The sequence below is a fragment of the Ptiloglossa arizonensis genome, chromosome 2 (assembly GCF_051014685.1).
Source record: "Ptiloglossa arizonensis isolate GNS036 chromosome 2, iyPtiAriz1_principal, whole genome shotgun sequence".
NCBI lineage: Eukaryota > Metazoa > Arthropoda > Insecta > Hymenoptera > Colletidae > Ptiloglossa > Ptiloglossa arizonensis.
This window is the reverse complement of record NC_135049.1, coordinates 24,812,234-24,830,578: the sequence shown is the minus strand read 5'-3', so window position 1 is coordinate 24,830,578 and position 18,345 is coordinate 24,812,234. Positions and strand designations below refer to the sequence as shown.

Below are 18,345 nucleotides of genomic sequence, written 5' to 3'. Positions count from 1 at the left end.
TTTTTGTCGACATTACAGTGTCGTAATTTTATTTCTAACGTGTCAAATACAATATCTGTATTTTTTCCTCTGTATGGTTGTTGTGGATTATCATTAACGCGTTTTGTTTTTACTAGTGAAGCATCGTACAAGTGCTTCGTTCGCCCCTGTTTGGATGCACGTGCAGTTCACATGTGTTATTCGAGTAATAGGGTCGTGAGGGGGGGGGGTTGTAAGAGTAACACGTTGGTGAAGAGGGAATCCTGGTGGAAACGACGGAAGCCGCGAAGCTTAGTCATTCATAAATAAGCCGCCGGTGTAGTCGGACGACTTTTTCAAGTTAACGAAGTTGTAGTACGATTAACTGAACAAGTGCAGTGCAGCATGGCTGCACGAAAAAAGGAAGAATCGTCAAAACAACGTTATCAAGCAAATGCACGCGAGAGGGATCGCACTCATAGGTGAAAATAATTTTCTTTCGTTTTTATAAAACACTAAAAACTTCCTCTTCTTCGTACGATGGCATGAACTATGTAATAATACACGTTCATACTAGTGTGTTTATTTCTCCGTTTGTGATTTTTGTATTCTTTGAATATCTTGGGTGTAGATTCAATTGTTGACTTATTGTTATAATAAAATTGTAATAGAAACATTGTACGAAGCATGTGTTTATATTTACCCCGAAGGTGTACATACTGACCACTATCACCTACAATGGAAATCCACTTGTTCGCTGTTATTAAATTTATTTAAATCGATACAATTAATGTTATAACGCCGAGTTGTGTATTTTTGTATATAACGTTTACAAATGTTTTTTAAGAACAATTTTTCCTTAGCCAACTTAAAAGTATTTATGTATTAAATAAATTTACAATGACAATGATTATTATTAAAACGTGTAATTTTTGTTTGAATTGCGTAAATTGTAATAAATGACACGAATAACTTATTCCTCAGTAAAGTACCCAGTAACTTTAAATGCTCTAACGTGTTACACAAATTACATACTATTTATAATGAGCAATCGTTAAAATGAAAGTTCGCTTAAAAAGTAAATTGACGTTTTCTATGCTGCTCAAAATAATTAAAGAATTATCTACTTTGATGATTTTAGTTAAGAGATCAATGCTTTGAAAGCTCCAACATTCTGTGTAAGTTGTACATTAAGTAGAGCCAACATTGTCTTGGATGTGTAGTATTTTTTTTTTTTTTCACGTCAGGTCTCAATTCTTTAATTACAATTCTTTCGAATTGTTCAGAAATTTTGGGCAGCGTATAAACAAAATTTTGTACCCAATAGTGGAAAATTTGTGAATATCCTTTTGGAGGGTAAGGAGTGCAAACAGCTACAAGACTCAAGAATTCCAATCTTCACTGTGCAGTGTGAACACGGCTTTCAGTGCCTTGAGAACTTTAATACCGACGGAACCGGTGGATAGGAAATTATCGAAAATAGAGACTTTGAGATTAGCCAGCAGTTACATCAACCACTTGGGTGCCATCCTCGTTGCAGGTCATATAGACCAACCCTGTTCACGTATCGAAGACAGTGACAGTATTTACGGGACAAATCATTGGGCCGATTCGCAAACGAGGCCGCAAATTTGCACTTTCTGTCTTGCCATGCACAAAAACTACGTAAGTCTCATTGAGCGGAAATGAGTATTACTTCTACGAACAAGATAAATGTCTCTTCCGGAATTTTTATTATTTGAATTATTTATTACCCGGACGCGTTATTGTTAATATTTTATTTTATTAAAGATACTTGAGTTATTTATTGTCTCGTGTACTTTATGGTTAATTCGAAGGTGTAGTTCGAAGTTAAAATAAAAAATTAATCCTACGTTAAAAATTTTAATAAAAGTACCGATCCAACTGTAGAAAATGAGCAATTTAAACAGAAGAAGTATCTAGTAATTGACATTTTTTTTAATTTTCAGAGCTTAAATATTGCTTCTGAAGTAATTTCAGATTATCAAACCGCTGAGAGATCATTATGTGCTATTCCTACTAGTTCCACGGCCACGACGTACTTCAATTTAAACAACGTGTAAAGACCACGCTGTAGAAAATAATTTACTGTACATTTTCTGTATATACACACGATTGAGTTTAATAAAGTTTACATTGAATCCATTAACTCTATCGTATTTGATGCTTTAGTTGTTGCATTGACCAACAAACGACACAATAATTACAATATTAGAGAAAATAATATTCTGTTGTAGCATTTGCTCGTGTCTAGAAAAATGGAGATGGATACCACGTTTACACATGTTTATGCCTGCCTTTTGTCATTTTTCTCGTAACATTCGAACATCGAATATTGTAAAATCACGAGCACAATCGTATTCAAAATAACGTTATAATATTTTATTAGACACACTGTTTGGAAAGTAGTTTTTATTTTGAAGCAAAAATTTATCGTGTCAATTATTAATTATATTTATAGTGATAGTAAACGAGTGAGAAATAAATTCGGTCACAGTATCGATAAAATTACAGATGTTGCGGCGACCAGGGTAGTACGGCGGCGAATGTTTCAGTCTTTCGAAGTCAACAATGCTGTGAGGAAGCATATTTTCGTTTTTCTCTCCGTTCTCGTTCCTCGTTCCAATTTCAGTGTTTTTATTCGATTATTCATTGCGAGGTAGTCCATAGGCATATTATGTTCATTGCTGAGAAACAATTCCACGAATGTTTCTATATCCAGAATTAGGTAAGCTCCATAAAAAAAAAAAAACCATAGTAACCATAAACAATCACCGCCATTGTGACAAAACTGAATTCTCTCAAGCCTCGCATCGTGTAAAGAAACATAGTTTTTAAATCCAGAAAATAGATATTTGTGTAATAATAATTTCACATTAATAATTATACTGTGTTGCTATATCAATAAATATATATGCACAGCTAGTGTTACTTATATGTTGAAATTAATTTTCTTAAATTCAATTGGAAGTACAAATCGAGAAAATTTTAATTGCCGCTTATACTTGTGAAATAATTTATTTCGCCAAATAGTGCGTTCGTATTATCGTATCATTTAAAACGTATGCGGTGAACGTCATATTCTGCATGTTTCATACGTTACATCATAAGAAATCTTAAAGAATGCTTTCTATTCATAAAATGTCTACGAATGCTCATTCGCGAGACTGAAAGCTTGAATGACGATCGGACGGATAGAAAATTTAAAACCAGGGAAATTAGCGCCCTGAACGGCGCGTATGACCGCCATCTTGTAAAAGTGTCTCTGTAGTGTTTGGAAGTTTAGCGAGAAGGAACAGCAGCTTCGCCGGAGGCTGGAAGTCCTTTTGAAGTGGTTGCAACGGTCCTTGGCAGTCCCTGGGCACCCAGGTGACCTCGTGCGAGGCCAGGGTACCTTCAAGCTGCTAGGACAAACCCACGGCTAGGATACTCATTTACACGCCCGACTCTCGCGAAGATGGTGAGCTCTCTTTTGCATGAAAATTTTCATCTAACCCTATAACAAATTTATCTTTCATTTAAGACTACATTTTATCGTTGATGCGGTGTTTCGTACACGAAACAGCGACGCATGGGACGATGTCCTTATTAAATGTTCATAAAGATTTAACCTGTATAGATGCCTCAAATTTCGGTGTAGAACAGTGTAACAGCTCTCGCTTGTCAATATTTTTATTAGGTTGGTGCATATGAGACGTCGTTTTTTTTTTTCGTTATATTTTGAGTTTCGCGGCACAATAATACGAGTTAAACGACATTTAATTGTCAGTTGTTATACCATGTATTAAGTGGGAAGAAATTTCTTGCAATGTGCATAACATCAGCTTTAGAAAATGATCCTCAGTTTAGTGTTTTAATGTTTTCCACCTCACAATACAAATAATTCAAAATAGGACATAACAGGTAGTGAATAACAACATACGAAAGCAACTAAAGATTAAATCACACACTAAACTATAAAATTTATATAAAATATTAAAAATGTTTAACATATCTGTTCACTGCTCTCTCTCTCTACATATTAAATTCGTTTACATATTCTTTATTATTTTATTCTTATATTATTTTTAAATATTAGCCACATTATTTTAACATTAATCATATTATTTAGAGTTCGGCATCAACGGGTGGAACTGAGGGGTCTAGTCCAGCCTCTAGCCCTGCCTCAGCTACAAGTCTCACTATGGCTGCTCCGAAGTATGGTACATTAGTACCAAATCGCATCTTTGTAGGTGGTATTTCGGCTAACACAAGTGTGGAAGAACTGGCTCATGTTTTTTCCTCTTATGGCAATGTAAAAGCTACGAAAATAATTGCTGATCGTGCTGGCGTCTCCAAAGGTTATGGATTTGTTACGTTTGAAACCGAAGAAGAAGCTAAAAGACTTCAACAAGAGGTTTGTAACATATTTGTGTCTATCTATTCTCAAAATAAGAAATGAATTGTATTAATAATTATAAATTATTTTCTTTATAGTCTGAATGCATTGTGTTGAGGGAAAGGAAATTAAATATAGCACCAGCAATTAAAAAACAACCTTTTAATAGATCTTTTGACGGTGGTTCTGGATCTCCACCCTCTGTGCCTACTAGTCCTTACTATTTTCCAAATGGTTAGTCTAATACATTGATGTTGAGTATGCAAATTTTTATCATATAAGACAAATTTTTGTTTCCTTACCTGTCTTTTGTTAGGTATGGGTCTTACGTATCAGAATGGAATGACATTTTACAACACAACCGCTCCTGCACCAACGACACCGATTGCTCCACCAACTGATCCGGCGACTATTTATCAAGCCACGGGAGTGTTTGGTAAATTTTTAAATAAAATCATAATTTATTTTTGCGTAAAGTTTAAATGTTTCTAATAATGAAGTTCGATGTCAATGATTAGGACCGCAAGCTGCTGGTCATCAAACTTTTGCACCTGTGATGTATCCGTGTCCTGCTCCATCTTTATACATGCCACAGCAATATCATCAGTATTCACCTATGTCGGTGAGTAAAATATAGAATAAACACACTCTATTTCATTCTCTGATATTCCTTTAATCTTGGGTCCTATGTATGTACATCCTACCATATGAATTGTCCATGGGTATAGCTTGTATTTATATTAAACGGTAAATCGGTTGCGGTTTGACAGACAAATGGTTTGATGGGAGAAGCCATACCACCGGCGTTTCTACCCAACCCTCAGCAAATGCCTACTTACGTCCTTCTCGACGCTATACAGTATTGAGGTCTAAAGGTACATGGTCTATGCTAAATGACTAGCATGCAGCGCATCACCCTTGTGCGTTTTCTTTGTCAGTCTTCTGCATGGCCTGTCAATGCATGTACATTTGACATTCTTTCATAATCTATGATTTATATTAATAGTTTGTCATGAGTTCTGTGCACAAATTCTTACATTTGATGTATTTCATCTATTCATCCAATATGTATTTCTTATGCTTATCGCAACCAGAATTTTACTACAGTATAGAATGTCATAAATATTTTTCGATCGTAGTCTCACGATGCAACGTCTCTATCATATTTTTTCATGTTATTATTTTATACCACAATTTCTGTGTTTCACCGAGAATATGGAACAATGTATTTATAACACATGTTGCGTGTCATGCTTTAAGATACTTTTTAACCTCGTAAATATTATTTGTTTCTCTCGAATCATTCCACATAAGAAAACAACAGTTAGAGTAAACTTGCACACAATAAGCACAGCACAATATGTATATTCATATTATAGGCGTGCACCAAAAGATTAAAGTCAATTTGAGGTAAAGTATGTAATACTTGAGTTTCCCTGGAACGCTATTCATTATCAATAACTGTTGTTTCATAGCATGTACATTGACCTTAGTACTCTGGAACGAGATTGATCTCTCTATTACTTTTAGAATCGTGAATGAACGTTAAAAGAGAGGAGCACTCGGGGAGAAACTCGTCAAAGACTTTTTAATAATGTACGACAGTTTTGTGTAAAATAGATGGTTCCTTTAATTTTCCTCCACGACCGTGTACAAGTGCCCATAAATCATCGTCGAATTCTCTTTTTTGTGCAGTACGAGACGTATTATGCAGGGGCGACCGCCGCCGGAGCTCATCCGTACTTGTACCCCACTAACAATTCACAAAGCAACACGAGCGGCGGTAACAGCAATTCCGGAAGCGGTAACAACGGCACAGGGGCGACTAGTCCACCGACAGGTCCGCCGCCGCCGCTTCCATCTTTGCCTCCACCACCACCTGCGCATTTTTACGCCCCTGCCGCGCCACCACCGCATCATCATCCACCGGTGCCTGCAGGCCCTCCTCCTCCGCAGATGGATCATCTTTACTATCCTTTCGCAGCCGGACCCCACCCACCGCCTCCTCCACATGCGCCCATGGGATTGACAGATCAGCAGTTGTTGCTTTATCCTACCGACACGCCATGCCAGCAAACGTCGTCTGACGGTCAGGCTGCTCCACAGGAGGTAAGTTAATATTCCCTTCATGCTAAAACGCGCTTTCTATTTTACCAAAAGTAATGACACGTTAACATTGTAAGTTGAACAGTTTCAGGTGCCACTCAGTAAGCTTAGTCCTCTTTATAAGGGAAACTTACACACGGTTGCATTAATTCGTTTCCTTTCAAGACATTCATGGCTCAATTCACGCTACCTCTTCTTTTTCACAGTATTATTTTAATTGTCGCACGGCTGAAATACGAGATGCAGTTACGACAAAACGAAGCCCCCTGAAATATTTAATCTGGATGCGGATAATTTGTATAAAATAATAATTTCTTATTAACTGCGTGGAATCTAGAGATTAAAATAAGTTGTTAGTCCAGTGAACAAAGGATCCTCTACTAAATGTGTATGTATAATACGGTAAGAAGGTATTCTTCGTACTTATAGCATTCATATAATCCGTCACGTATAAGTTATATGTATCGAATTCAAGAAGAGTATCGTTAATGAAAGAGAAGTGGTAATGCGAAACGAGTCACGAAACCCTTAAAAAAGACCGAATTAATGCAATTGTGCGTACTTATAGTTGGTTTTAACCCTTCTGTAAAACCTGTAAATCTAACCATCTTCCAACAAATACGAGTAATTTTATTATTGTTGTTTACAAATATATTTTCGCAGTGTCGATAAGATTCATATTCTACAAAAGGGTTAAACAACGAGCAGCGAATAGTATTCGAGTGATTAACACAAATATAGACCGAGATTAGCGGGCAGAATTTGATTGCAATTTCAAGTTTAGTTAGTCGTGCTTGGAAAGTGTGTATACCATTTCGAGGTTTAGTTTTTTTTTTTGCTGTAACAGTACTCGTGAGCAAGTCAATGAAAACAAAAAAACAAAAAACATACTTTCATTACTTTCAACGTTCATCCGTGAAAACTATCATCTGTGAAATAAATCGTAGGATTCTCGTTCCACATCGAGCCACTCGGAGCAACCACATGGTGAAACACAGGCTGCTACAGGGTCAGCTACACCCCTGGTGTCCTTAATGCCCGTGAAATTCCCCATGTCTGGTCGTTATGCCAATTATCATCCGATCGCGATACACACTGGGAACTTGTACAGCTCACAGAGATGCTTGAACGAAACTGACGATTGCAGTGGCAATCAAATGCATTGTAGAGCCATTGTGTATCACCCGGTTTACATTCCTCACACGCATACACCATCGTTTCACAACGCTTCCGGCGGTACTAGCTTGCTACCAACTCCACCGTCGGTGTCTCAACAGATATTCGACTCGGCCAATAAAAGTCAGAGTTTCAATTCCAGGGACTATTCGAAGTCCGGGCCCGCAAATGGTCAGAACAGTTACACGAAGTCCCAGAACCATGGGATCGCGTTGTCTCATCAAGCTCCTTTCGTTAAAACTCAAAACTTAGGGAACTCTCAATCGTATAAGCACAGTAACGTAGACGGAGGTTACAACAAGTATTCGTCGCCCGCGATGGCGTCGCGGTTCTCCATGCAATATAACAGAAGAACGGCTGGTTCCACAGTGGGCTCTCCGGCTTGCTTCGTAACGGTAACGCAAAAGTCCGATAGCTACAATCCTCAGGGTACCGCACAGAGGTCCGGGAACTTCGCGTCGAACCCGTCTGGTCAGTCGTACAATCCCGCTTACGCGAGCGCGCAGTCGAGAATATTCAACGCGAGTCAGTGCTTCGACTACGCGAACGGCCGCAGGAGCAATTCCAACGAACAGTATTTCGATAACGCGGTAAGGTCGAGCAACTACTCGACCCGTAAAAACGCGACTAACATCTATAGAAGTAACAACGGACAGACGGAGCACGGGAACGGTTCTAGCGCACAGTCCAACGAGACTTACAATCCGATCGATGGCGAGAGTAACAACAACGGTTCGCAGGGCGTACAGGCCGCAGTAGAGAGCAGTAATAGTTCGGAGAAGCCGGTGAGCCCACCGCCAGCACCGTATTCACCCATGACACGACCACTTCCAACTTTGTCACCACCCACCTCCCAGGTCCAGTTTTATCCTCCGACGCAAAACCGTTATCAGCCATCCTTAGCCCCGTCCCAACACCAGCAACAGCAGCAACAGTCCAGCCAGCGTCGGTACACCATTGCCCCGACGCTGTCCGCCAGCCGCAAGCCGACGGAGAAGTATTCGAGCTCCGGTTCCGCTCAGACGACCACCATGCTGCGCCAGAGCAAGTACAAGGTGAACGGGATCATGCAGACCGGGAACAAAGTAACCGACGATAATCTGGGCGGTGCCGGTGACGCTCCGCCAGGTGTCGGTAGAATGCCCATTACACCACCAGGAACGCCACGGACTCATCATTCAAGTCATCCTGCGGGAGATCAGAATCAGCTGAGCGACACGTGCCATCAGATGCAAGCTCTGAGCCTTTGAACGCTTTCGAATGCGCTCCGATTGTTCGTTTTCTTTTTTCTTTTTCTTTGTTTTGTCCTCTGATTCTCCTTTTCTCGGTCATCTCTATTGTAACACACAGGACACAAATACACGGACACGGACATACACACACACATACATACATGTATGCACGAACAACAACAACAACAACAGAGAACACGGTACAGATGAGCGCGCGTGTATCTCGATTTCGAAGCCGTATGAAAACTAACGTCGATCCGGACGTATCAAATCTGCGTATATTCGACAAACCTGCATAAGCACGTGTGTACTTTTATATATATATATATATATATGTGCGTGCGTGCGTGCGCGCGCACACACAACATACACGACAAACACCAAACACACACGCACACACACAATATATAAGGGTGTACGATTCTTCTCTTGTGATCTCAGTCCCAAATTCGAAAAAGAAAAAAAAATATATAACAAAGAAAAGAAAAATTAGACACGCGGACTTGTAAATTATAAATTCTTCGATAAATTATCAAACGTACTAAATTGTTAAGCATTTATAAAAAAAAATATATATATATATATAATAAAATAAAATATGATATTTAAAGATTATTATATTAGAAAATGATATACACAATTAATATATGTGTGTGTGTATATATGTACATATGTGCACACGTATGTGTATATAGACATACGTACAAGCATATGTATGGATATGTGTGTATATACACATATGTGTGTGTGTGTATGTATATATATATCAAACAGGCAGTTACATTATCTCATACAAAAGTCGAATGTTAACGAGGCGAGAAATTATATATCTTAAATAGATACTACAGGTATGCTACATTATTTAAATCTATAGTATGCAGTATTTGACGTTATACGCGCGATAGGCTCGACAAACCATTGAATCTCACGAGCAAGGCTAGAGTAGGATAGACGGATAAAACAGATAATAGAACAGAAGAAAACTAAAAAAAAAAAACAAATAACGTTGTTATCGTACAAAGACGAGCGATTTGTTATGTGTTCAAAAAGAAAAAAAAGAATATGCAGAAGGGGTAAATAGGGAGGCAGAATAGAGTTGAGTTTCATAAAACGGTTGCTCAAGGCACTGCCACATCTCTCGTTTTTTATTTTCTACCTGAAAAATGGTACACAGTACTTATAGTTTAATTAGAGTAACCGTGATGTATTCTCACGCATTTTCGAAACGGTAGCGGACACTAATTTATTGTTATATTTTTTTTCCCTCCGATAAATTATCCGCGCAAAAGAGTAAAGAAAAAAGATCGTAAATAGCTGTTAACAAACAAAAAAGAGATGCCCCATACCCAAACGAATACGATAAAAATAATGAAAAAAAAATATGTAATAATGAATTAAAAAAAATGTGTCGGCTGTGAGCTTCCAAGCAAATAACAATAATTAAATTATTATAATATAAAAAGTTAAATAATATTCTACCTAATTGTTATGAACGTGAATTTCTTTTATCTATAACGAGAAATTTGTTATCTCATATCTCGCATATTGTAGCTATTATTGTCTATTTAAAACGAGGGGGAAAAAGACGAAAAACTGGTAACGAACCGAAGGTTTGTGGCGCTGTGATTTAGATATCGCGGCAATTGTAATGGAGAAATAGAAGAAAAGAGAGTGAGACATAGAGAATGAAAGCGAAAAACATATATCCGAGGGATTATACGTAGACGACACGACAAAGGCCTAGAACGCGTAGATTACCCGTGAGTCGTTACGAAAAAAATTAATTTATTGAGAAAAAAATGCAAGAGTGCCTTCTATTTGTTTTCGTGATTGTATTGTTGAACATTTGTTGCGTTACGTTCCAAGAGCCTCTAATGTTGTTATAAGAAAAAAAGATGTTTGAAGAATGTTGTTCCTCTATTTATTTATTGATTTACGGGCTGCGCAGCCCGCCAGCACCCAGCGAATTTGAAAGTGTGAAAGTATGCTGTTAGAAGAGGGAATTCGGGAATGAAAATTACTTAGATGAAAAGAATTTTACGGAGATAATAGAGAAATGCGATAGAGCAAGGAAGAAATCATCGCATATACGGCATTCGAGTTACATGACCCCTTTTCTTTCTCATTGTGGTCGTTACAGACGGTATTGTAACAATGTAACAGAAGAAAGGAGCAGCTCGTTTCGGCACCTATTTCTATGTATGATACACGAAAGATATCTCAGCAATATACATATATAAATATATACATATAAATATATATATATATATAAATATTAACAAATAAACAGACAAAAAATAACGTATACCGAAGGTATATGGAATGTGAGTGCGACAAAACGCGTATTTGGGTATGCGTGTGCGCGAATTTGGATAGGTGGCTGTGATTATTGCGTGCAAGTTAAAACGAGAAGAAGACAGTTTACGTGTGTAAGCATTCGTGTGTCAGTGCATCGATGCTGTTTCTCACACACTACACACGCATATTTCATACACGTATACATATACGCATACATACCTACATATAACATACATCTATGTGAAGAGAATGCGCGAAAAGCGCGATTCTATGTTCAGTTTGGTACTGGTCTGACAAATAGACAAACGTATTAGGAGTGAATCGCTTGACCGCGGTTACTATCCACGTACTAAATTCAACGTAGAATGGTGCTGATACGATATAAAATATGATATATACTTCGCAAAGTATATTATAATATAAAAGGAGTCTAAGATAGATATTAGCGGGTACGTGTAGTTGAACATAGGAATATAATTGATGTATATTATACACGGTGTAAGAGGTGTGCTTTTTACGATTGTGGATTATACTATGTTTCTAATGTTCTAGATTCAAGAACATAGTCGAAAATAGTTACTTTTCGTTTCCTTTTCCAAATTTTTACCGTTTATGGTATTACCGAAACACATTATGGCCTAATTCTAAGAAATTTCCAGTAATGAAATGTTAGATCGGCAATTAAATACATTCAGAGTGGAAAACTGACGTGTAACAGTTTCGACGGTTCATCCTGATGAATCCCTTCTCTTTCTCTTAGCGATCAATAATAACTTTTTCAAAACGATCAAATGCAATTGAATAACCAAATAAATCAATTTCAAGTCTGTTGAGTTGGTTCTCTAAAGAAAATTAATGAAATACGTTCCATAATTTAAAAAGCATGCCTTCTAAAACACAGAACTTGATGTATTAAAAAACATAAATTATACACAAGATGACACGTAGGTTGTACAACAAAAAACTAAGTACTCGATGATAATAAAAAAAATATATTACATATAAAAGATGCATATATTTAAAACAAAATAAAGACATCTGTGCATGAACATTATATAGATGGAAAAAACATAGTAAAGAAAAGGTCTAGACTAAAATAAGTGTGAATCTCTCCTGCAAATATATAACAATAAAATCTCATTAAAAATATAAAATATACAATGCTCCAATATATATACACTGTATTTGTGAATTTACCTTTCTTGTTCGGTTGTATCTACTTTTTATTCTTTTTAATGAATGGATAAAAGTAGAACAGTAGTGAAATTAAAATGAATTTGCACCACTCTTGGGTAGATTGAATGTTTTATTGATTCAATATCGTTCCAGTAATACATTTTACAATTAAGTCCTATTCATTATTTAATATTTTCACATACTAAATAAACGATATAATCTAAGGTATTTGCACTAATACATTGTATTAATTCTACCGTATCACATGATTTACCGTAAAGCGGAAATCTAAATACGTAACAGATTCAATATACCACCGTATACGTTTTATATACTTTCGGTTAATAAAAACGGATGTACAAATGGCACAATTTCTACTTCATATCATTGATGTGCCATTATCTTGAATATAATTTTACATAAAATTGAACAGCTTTCTTTAACACTAAATATTGAGTACTTTGATTTAGTAATGTATGCAGTATTTTACTAGAATCACATTGATTATCGTAGTTTCTAATCATCACACTTGTTTCAGGAAAATATTTCTAAAAAGTATTTGTTTTGTAATGATTGTTAAAAAAATTCAGTATCTTAAATATGGCAGTGCTAAAAAAGTGACATTAACTTAGTTTTACATTTTTGGGATCTAACCATTTTAAGTCAATATGTATATAAATATATATTTTCAGAAATATAAATCTCTAAAAAAGTTGTATTTAGAAATATTATGAATAATTGGTGTAATTCACCTTTAAGTATTAAATAATGAAAATAAATGCTCATATTGAAATATAAAATGGCTTTGATTAGAAAATTCTTTAAAAACGTACAAAATGTCAATATTTTCAAAGAATATACAGACTTATCTTTAAATGTTAAGAATTTGTAGAACTGCAACTACAAGTATAACAATGTAATATATGGCTTGAAATCGTCTCGATAATTATTATGTGTTTATACGATTTATAATTCTGTCGTCATGTGCGATGTAAGTGCTTGTACACGAGTAGCATTACAACTTTTACATAATACATGGTCATCCAAAGGATAGCAGCCACGCCCCTCAGAATCAGAAGATAGAACCAAACCGCAATCTTCGCATTTGTAACACTGAATATGAAAACTACGATCCAGAGCCACAACCCGTACTGTTTCATCCTGCCCTGGTTCTGGCATAATTGGTAACTTACACACGCAACAGCGGGGTGCAAATTTTCTGTAACACAAAAATATTAATTTAAACTCATATCTTTGGGATAAACCAATCCACATAAGTGACATAAGATATTACTGACTTGTGAAAGCATTGTATGCAATGGATTTGATTTGTAGCATCCACTGTAAACGGTATACCGTCCAAGCTTTGACCACAAACTACGCATGTGAAGCAAGATGGATGATAAGGTTTGCCGGTTGCTCTTAATATTCTATCCAATATCGGTCTAGTACAAACACAGCACTTTTCTAAGGTATTTAGATAATCTTCTTCGCAATAGGGTTTACTTTCCAATGAATAAAATGGTTTACCCTGTAGGTTAACTTTACAAACATAACAACAGAAACAATCAATGTGGAACACTTTATCCATAGCAGAGCAACCGGTACCTTCTCCTTCAACTTTACGACCACATTGTGCACAAATTCCGTATATATCGCTGTCTTCAGAATTATCTTCCATTCCTTGAACTAATAGGTCAGTTAGAACATCCACCTTAAAAAGAAGATGCACGTAACTCAAATTTGTTGAAGAAATGTTTTTCAGGAACAAGAAATTTATTATGCTCAAAATAATTTCAACGTACTTCCTTAACTGGTGATACTTTTCCTTGCGGCTGAGTTGATGTAGCGGATCCATAGCCAGAATACATAGAATAATTACAAGACAGTTGTGACGGCGGTCTAGGATTAATGGGTTCATATATAGATTCATATGTTGAACTAGACTGTGAGCTCGGACCATAAATATCGTTTGGATAATTATCCGAAGGAAAATCAGTTTGATAAGTGGCACGTCTTAATTCGCTATAGCTGGATGAAACAGGACTTGGTGGCGGTGGTAGTTCTTCCGGTGGCGGTGGAAAAGAACTACCTGGAACGCAAGGAACATACTCCGAAGGTTCTGGAGGCGGCGGTAAGTCATCTTTAACATAATGATTAATTGAATTAGTAGACAACAGTGGAAGAGATATTTTGAATAATTATGCAAAAAATTTATTTCATAATTACCATGAGCAGAAGGAATATTGCAGTATGTATTCTCTGGTTTAGAATTCCATTGAATATTACTGTAGATTATGTCCTTTTCAGTTTTACCTCCAGTTTTTACCGGAATGGATACTGGAGGATCTATGTTGCTATATACAATATTTCTTACGGATCTCGAGTGATCTTCAACTGGGACTTGAGGAGCTGGCATATTTCCAACATTTGAATAGTAATTTTTTTCATCATATCCATATTTTGGTTCAAATTTTTCATCTGCTTGACGTATGTAGAAATTATCATTATTTTGATAAACTTTAGATGTATCTTTTCCGTTTGTAGAGGATGACAGTGAAAAATCATTCTTTTCTATATTTAGTGGCACATATGGTGAAGGAGAGTTCACATACAAATTTGATGGCTTTTCATTTGTTCCAGAATTGTTGAGTACTGTACTGTATGATGGCACAGACGCAGCCTTTATGGTGTAACTTTGCGGTATCTGAAAAAATGTTACACAATGTATACCTATTTAAAAGAGTTACCTCAAAGAAATTCTAATTTTTGCTACTTTTACCATTGACATTTCCATATAATAATGGAACAGACGTGTAGAAGAAGCATAAAGTATTGTTAGCAGCATAACAATTCCACTTTTTTATTATAATTCGTATAATTTACTGACCTGAGGTTGTGACTTTTTTGGTTTAGGCGGTACAGCTGGCCCTACTTTCTTTCCAGGCTTGATAGTTTTGACACCATCTCTGTGATTAATTTGCAAGCTTGCAATTTGTTGCTCCAAATTACTGACATTAGACATTTTTCTGCAAACAATAGCGTTATGTTTTGGTCCAATTTTTTTATGGTGTATAAAAGGTATATAAATCTAATAAAAATGAACATTCAGAAAGCTGTATGCATCGAGTAGAATATTTATAAATTATAAATATTGTATTAGGGAGTAATGTTTTGTAATAGAATATGTGACTCTGGAAACTTTATCACAAGAAATTATCTCCAGTTAGATCTTATATCTGTCAAGTAAAAGTATATAGCACCTGTTTGCTCCAGAATGGAACTTCTGCTACTAAAAAAGCCTTCAAACCCACCTGGTAAGTTAATAAAATTAATTGTCCTTTAAAAAATGTTATTTTGAACACCCGAAAGTTGAAAAGTGTTTAATCTCAAGAAATCGTCAAATGTTTCGTAGGTCGATCGAATCAGAACTGAATGGCTGACTCATAAATCCCTTATCTCGCAACTTCAGAAATTCCTTTACGGTGACTTTTCGGGCCCAACCGTAGCCCTCGTCTACATATGCGATGCTACATTCAAACAGTAATCGAGAAACGACTTGAATGTTCACTGATTAAACAACAAACGAGTCGTCGACAAATTAATAAATTTCACACTACTGTCACTTTACACACGATTCTTCAACAGCAAGTGCACTGACTTTATTTGCGAACGAATCAAACCACGCCCTGATTCATACACGTCGTTACGTTGTCGCATATAGTAATTAAATTATAAAAATGCCTGTATCGAACGTGAATAATATCGTGTACGACGCACGTTCACGAGTCTCGTTTTAGAGGAGCAAAGTTTCGACTTCTCAAAGTTCGATATTCGCGTAGATAAGAACGTCGGATACTTTATAAAGTTACACGAATTTGATTTGAAAGATTCGCTCTTCGTAGTCCAAACAGGTTGTCCTTCTGCTTGAAAAGTAAAAGGATAATAAGCTCATTTCTTTTTCCTTTTTATTTGTCAATTTAGTTCACACGATTTTCTCTAAGCGTTCGGAAAGTTGCAGCCACACAGGTTAGCGTTCCGCGCCATCTTCGAACGTACGTTATCGACACTAGAATAATTTACTTTATATATTTTCAATGGACGTAATAGAATTCAAAATTCATTACTTAATTTTATATTCACATATTCGTCTGTCCTTTACAGCATAAATAAAGGTGAGTGAACAGAATTGAATGTATATCAATTGCATAAAGTTTGTTTGAAACATTACCATTTTCTTCAAATAAAGAAGGAAAAAGGGTTTCAAATTTTTGGACTTCATTGAGTCGAAATAAATTGTGCCTTATTTTTGTCACATCCTATTAATATATCTCCCAATTGCAATTTAATCATTGCAAAATTATTCTTTTTCGTATCTGTTCGTGATTGTGGTTGATTTTATAATAATAACAAACAAATTTCTCCTTTCGTTAAATTTTTTATATTTTATATGTCTGCCAGTTGAGGAGGGACATTTTAATTTAACCACAGTCAGAACAAAATCAATTGCCCGATTAAGGCCACAGGGGCTACTCCCACCATATCGTTTAACTAAACTGTTGCTCTATTTTTATCTCTTCGCGCAAACGTGTAGAGTAGAGTTTGGCAGTATTTGAATAAACGTTTGAATAAAAACCAATTTGAATAAACTTTCTTCGAGATTACGAACGATTTGGATATCATTTGTAATAATAATCTTTATTCAAATGTTTGTAGTATCCAACTCTGATAAGAACGCAATCGTAGACCAACTGTAATAAAGTCAAGTATGATAAATATTTTGTTTGTTACTTTTCGGCTAATAGATAACAATTAAACACGACAAACAATAGAGAAAATGCATATTAATTGTTATAGCAAAATATACACTCTTAAAATTTTTACGAAAAATTATCTCAATTATATTTTATTTAATACTCTTTTAGATGACATAAACCGAACTGGAGGAAATTGTTTAGATTATGCGCGATAGCGATTCAATTCGAACCGTGTTTCACGCTCGCGGTAACGAAATCGACGCAAATGCATACTGTGAAATAGAAACAATGTTACAATTAATCTTAATTATATTTTCTACTGTACTTGCAAGGTTTATTAATCAAGAAATAACATAAATCGAAAAACATAATTTCTTTGTACTTTTTGAAAATATTAAAATCTAATTTTTACATTCACAAAGGATTTGTGCCCTTAACAGAGCATAAAGTAGGTAGAAGTCATGCCTGAGATTATTCACACTCGGAGAAGTGAACACGAGCGGCCAGCTGATTTTGTTCCAGGTATATTATTTTTCTATTGTTATCTCGAAGAGCACAATTGAACAGTAGTATATATTCTCGGAACAAAAATGAGTTATGTTTACCTATACCATTTTTCAAAGCGTAGTCATTGCCAGCCGTTTTACGAGCTGTCGAGTTATCAGCCACGTCACGCGCGTTCCACGGACGAGAAGTTTTTCTGTTAATTACATCTGGCTCTGAAAAATGTGCTTCCTAAAGAAATAGTCGAACAATTTATTTTAATTACCTCAATTATTTCTTGTAAACATTTTTTAAATTTTTTCGTACTTTTCCCATAAAATGAGAGTAAAACAGTTACTGCAACATTTCTTGAACAGAATGAAAAGAAATTTACCTCGATTATTTTTTGTAAACATTTTTAAAATTTTTTCGTACTTTTCCCATAAAATAACAGTAAAACAGTTATTACAACATTTCTTGTGCAGAATAAAAAGAAATTTTTCGCCGTAAGTTTAAACATTGTTGACCTAGTTTACCTTTCGCATTTATCGTCAAGGGTATAGATATTTCCGTATTTTATAATGTTTTCCCAATACTGAGTCAATGAGTGATTTAAGATGACGTTACTGTTATGCCTACCTTTATCGGTAGGCATAGGTTTCGGCATAGGAATCACGTACAGCGATAACATCTAACAAACAGACGCGATAAGACCTTTTGAATCGATGCGTTGCAGTATAATAATGACAATACTGTTTTC

At 35.8% G+C, this 18,345-nt stretch overlaps 3 protein-coding genes across 4 annotated transcripts; 2 read left to right on the top strand and 1 right to left on the bottom strand.

Annotated features, from left to right (window-relative positions):
* The first annotated feature begins 221 nt into the window (after positions 1 to 221).
* On the top strand, positions 222 to 2,120 carry LOC143143157 (transcription factor 15). Of its 2 annotated transcripts, none has more exons than XM_076304129.1 (3): positions 222 to 440; positions 1,368 to 1,623; positions 1,929 to 2,120. In XM_076304129.1, the coding sequence occupies exons 1-3, from the start codon at positions 364 to 366 to the stop codon at positions 2,040 to 2,042; spliced, it is 447 nt and encodes a 148-aa protein (XP_076160244.1). In that variant the 5' UTR covers positions 222 to 363; the 3' UTR covers positions 2,043 to 2,120. The 2 variants fall into 2 exon arrangements, with proteins under 2 accessions (XP_076160244.1, XP_076160243.1); XM_076304128.1 differs by having other exon boundaries at positions 1,314 to 1,623.
* A 1,126-nt stretch (positions 2,121 to 3,246) lies between these two features.
* LOC143155261 (uncharacterized) lies at positions 3,247 to 12,866 on the top strand. Its single transcript, XM_076327779.1, has 7 exons — positions 3,247 to 3,439; positions 4,091 to 4,375; positions 4,456 to 4,591; positions 4,674 to 4,793; positions 4,876 to 4,979; positions 6,053 to 6,466; positions 7,411 to 12,866. The coding sequence occupies exons 1-7, from the start codon at positions 3,437 to 3,439 to the stop codon at positions 8,887 to 8,889; spliced, it is 2,541 nt and encodes an 846-aa protein (XP_076183894.1). The 5' UTR covers positions 3,247 to 3,436; the 3' UTR covers positions 8,890 to 12,866.
* Zyx (lipoma-preferred partner zyxin) lies at positions 12,458 to 16,393 on the bottom strand. The gene is made up of 6 exons (XM_076327780.1): positions 15,660 to 16,393; positions 15,236 to 15,374; positions 14,575 to 15,052; positions 14,151 to 14,488; positions 13,644 to 14,059; positions 12,458 to 13,564 (listed from the first exon to the last, which is right to left on the bottom strand). The coding sequence occupies exons 2-6, from the start codon at positions 15,368 to 15,370 to the stop codon at positions 13,312 to 13,314; spliced, it is 1,620 nt and encodes a 539-aa protein (XP_076183895.1). The 5' UTR covers positions 15,371 to 15,374; positions 15,660 to 16,393; the 3' UTR covers positions 12,458 to 13,311.
* Between the last annotated feature and the right edge of the window lie 1,952 nt (positions 16,394 to 18,345).